This window comes from Cryptomeria japonica, chromosome 7 (genome assembly GCF_030272615.1).
Source record: "Cryptomeria japonica chromosome 7, Sugi_1.0, whole genome shotgun sequence".
In the NCBI taxonomy this organism is placed as follows: domain Eukaryota; kingdom Viridiplantae; phylum Streptophyta; class Pinopsida; order Cupressales; family Cupressaceae; genus Cryptomeria; species Cryptomeria japonica.
In genome coordinates, this window is record NC_081411.1 from 69,248,073 (window position 1) to 69,251,449 (window position 3,377).

At 34.4% G+C, this 3,377-nt stretch overlaps 1 protein-coding gene across 1 annotated transcript; it reads right to left on the reverse strand.

The window, feature by feature from the left end:
• Window positions 1–1,672: 1,672 nt before the first annotated feature.
• Window positions 1,673–2,689, reverse strand: LOC131064472 (borneol dehydrogenase, mitochondrial-like). The gene is made up of 3 exons (XM_057998631.1): window positions 2,652–2,689; window positions 2,164–2,406; window positions 1,673–1,880 (listed from the first exon to the last, which is right to left on the reverse strand). The coding sequence occupies exons 1-3, from the start codon at window positions 2,687–2,689 to the stop codon at window positions 1,673–1,675; spliced, it is 489 nt and encodes a 162-aa protein (XP_057854614.1).
• Window positions 2,690–3,377: the final 688 nt, after the last annotated feature.

Here is a 3,377-nt window from a genome sequence, read left to right on the forward strand (position 1 = left end):
CCCTTTCCAAAAAATTACCAAAGTTTATGTATCATAGTCTTATGTCACCAATTTATTGCAATTTACTAGTCAAATCAGAGAGCTCCTCATATGAAAGGTATTTGTACTTCATTTTGATTATATCTAGCTCAAATTTATGTTTTGGATTCTTGGAAAATTTTGGCAGTGTAATGGCTAGGGTACATGAATTTCTTTTGGATAATGCTTGAAAAATGCTCCAAATAAATGAAAAATGTGACTACTAGAGTAGAATAACATTGGGATCATGGGTATGTAGTTTCTAATAAAGTCTCTGAGCTAGATTCTGCTTCTATTGATGCCAATCTTCATATCACAATTTATTTTTGTGTGCTAAAAAATCCTCAACTCTCTATTACAAATTCTTTGAAATGATTTAATTTGATTAGTTTTCCTTTTTATAAAATGTCATTAATTAATCCACTAGCTCTTACAATATTTAATGTTGAGCCTTGATAGCTATTGGATTGGTGCCAACTTTAAAAAAATATAATTTTCAATGCAGAGATGAGCTTTTGCAATGCTCTTGAAACCTTGTTAGAGTCAGACATAAGTTTCAAAGCCTCATTTGGCCTTTTAGTTTGTTTAGTTCTTCCTTTTTACCTTTCAAATGCTTTGAAAATTTTAAGCAAAGACAAGGTTATGAGTTGGGCATTGAGCACCAGCAAGGTAATAAGATCCTTGTCGGGCCTTGCAGGAGTTTTGAAAACTCACTTCACAGCTCTCCAAAGTTTTGACAATCTTGTTTCTTGCTTCTTTGGATGGACCTTTTGATAATTTGTGTTTTGTGGTAGTGCTTGGCAAAGTTGTGAGAACCTTTTTGGCTCTAAAAAATGGTTCTAAAACTAAGCGAATAAACTGCCTTATGAATGAAACTTGAGTTTTTGAAGAAAACAATCTTATTAAAAGAGGACACTACAAAAGAGCACAAGCATGAGGTTTTGAAACCTTGGTAACTCTTAAAAGAGTTGTGATAATGAAGATTCAAACTGACACTTGGGATAAATTACTTAAGTATTCTTGAAGGCTCTTCATGGGCAAAAGGGAAACTTATAACTTTGTCAGAGCTCCAATTTGTTATGACAACCTCATTTGACCTTGATAGTGGTTTCAAAGTGAACTCAAATTAGGCAAAAGGACTAATTGTTTTAGGCCTTAAGGGGGCTTTAGTGGAATTATAGAATCATGGTGAACTCAACAGACTCCTAGGACTTGGGTATGATTATTTGATGTGAGAAAAAAAAAGGATTTTAAACATGAAGGAAAAAGATGAGTGCAACACTATCAAATTTAAGTTTAAGAGTTTTTATTTACATGGCAATAACATGAAACTACTTGATATCATCATTGAACATCATGCACATAGAATAGAATGAGCTTACCTATAGATATATTTATTAAGATAGATTGAATTTCTTTCGTATCATTTATACCGTCCTACTTTAATGATGATATAATATAAACATGTAACTTCATCTCTTATTATCTCAAATTAATTATTGATTTAAAAAAATATTATTATATTAATTAATTAATTATAAATTATATGAATCCACCTAGGCTTTCTTTTAAGTTTCTTACACGTATTTATCTCCTGTGAGTGATTTATTGACTTAAAGAGGTAGGCTTACATGTTTTTATAAGACATTCCCGATTAGTACTTTCCAAACACTGCACTTTCATCTAATACAACTGTTATCCCCCCATCCACCACCATGTTGTGAACGCTCACATATTTGGAATCCTCAATGGCCAGATACAAAGCAGCGTTTGCAATATCCTCTGCTTTAAGACTGGCTTCCCTTAAGGGTGCTACCATCTCAATCGCGGCCTCCAGCTTGGCAGATCTGTGTCGATTGCAGCTGGAGAAATACAATTCACTCGTATACCACTTTTCCCGAGCTCTGCCGCACCGCCCTTAGTCAGTCCAATAACGGCATGTTTGGAGGCAATGTAGGAGTAAGGAGTAACTCCTCCCAGAATTCCTTCAATACTAGCTGTAGAGATAATGCTACCTTTTCTATTGGGAATAATAACGCGGGCAGCGTGCTGAATGCCATGCATTACTCCTTTTACATTAATATTCATCACTCGCTCGAAATCTTCCATATCATTCTCTGCCACGCTTCATTTCTGCATGCCTACATTGTGTCCAGTTTTCCGTGATTTTCCACGGCCAAATCCACTGTTGCGCTTACATCTTGCTCCTTGCTTACGTCACAGTGGATATATGTCGCGCAGAGAGAAAGGGATTCCGCCAACTTGATACCAGCCCCGTCTGCAATGTCTGCAATAATGACTTTGGCTCCATGATTTGCAAATAGCCGAACAGTGGCCTCTCCAATGCCTCCCGACCCTCCTGTGATTATTGCAACCTTGCCTTGCAGTCTGCATTGAATAAATACATCTTTTGTTATAAATATACTGTAAAAAAAATTAACGTATGAGAGTTCCTAGTCTCTGTTTTAGGTGCTTATGCAAAGAATACTTGCCATACACTGACAGAAAGAGCTGTTTATGATCAGTGTAAAATCAGTATATATGTTGCTTAATAGATTATAAAGCTTTCAGAAATCAACAATTCCATATCAGATAACATTGCAAAGGAGATGAATGTTTGAGGAAAACAAAACCTTCTCCAAAGAGCAGCTGCAACCTCACTCTTAGACATTTTGTCGAGCTAGAAAATACCCTTGAATTATAGCTTTTCAAGAGCTGGCTTTATAGCAAACCAGTCTGTAATTTGGTTTTCTTTCTTTATTAAAATTTAATTATTTAATTTCAATCAATTATTTTCGTGAAATATTTTAAAATTCAGTCACGTAAGCTTTGTCATACCGACGTTTAAAACCAAATTCTATCATTTAAAAAGCAGGAAAGGGTAAAATTATGGACTACTTTCTTTATTTATTACATGATTTTAATTATTATTTTATTTCAATCAATTATTGTAGTGAAATAAAAAACAGAAAACGTTTTGCAAAGTCAATGCTAGTAGATTCAGTGCGTACCCGTTTAAGATCGTGCATTGGAATGGCTTGATTGTCCACTTTCGGACACACGCATAACTTGAATCTGTCCACTTGAACAATTGATTTTCGCTATTGAAGTGAAGAGCATAGTGAGGAATTAAAGATATACTTCACTTCCATGTTTCCTCAATGTAAGATAGTGTGTCTTTTCATGGAGTTGGAATACTATGAGTCATTATCAGTCTTCACATCCACGGCAACTGTGAAGCACCCACAATGCATCATTGATCGTTGAAATTTAATTCAAAATATTGTAATTTTCAATTAATTAATAATACAATTAATAATGTAGTGTAATTTTCAATTAAACAATAAATATAGTCAATT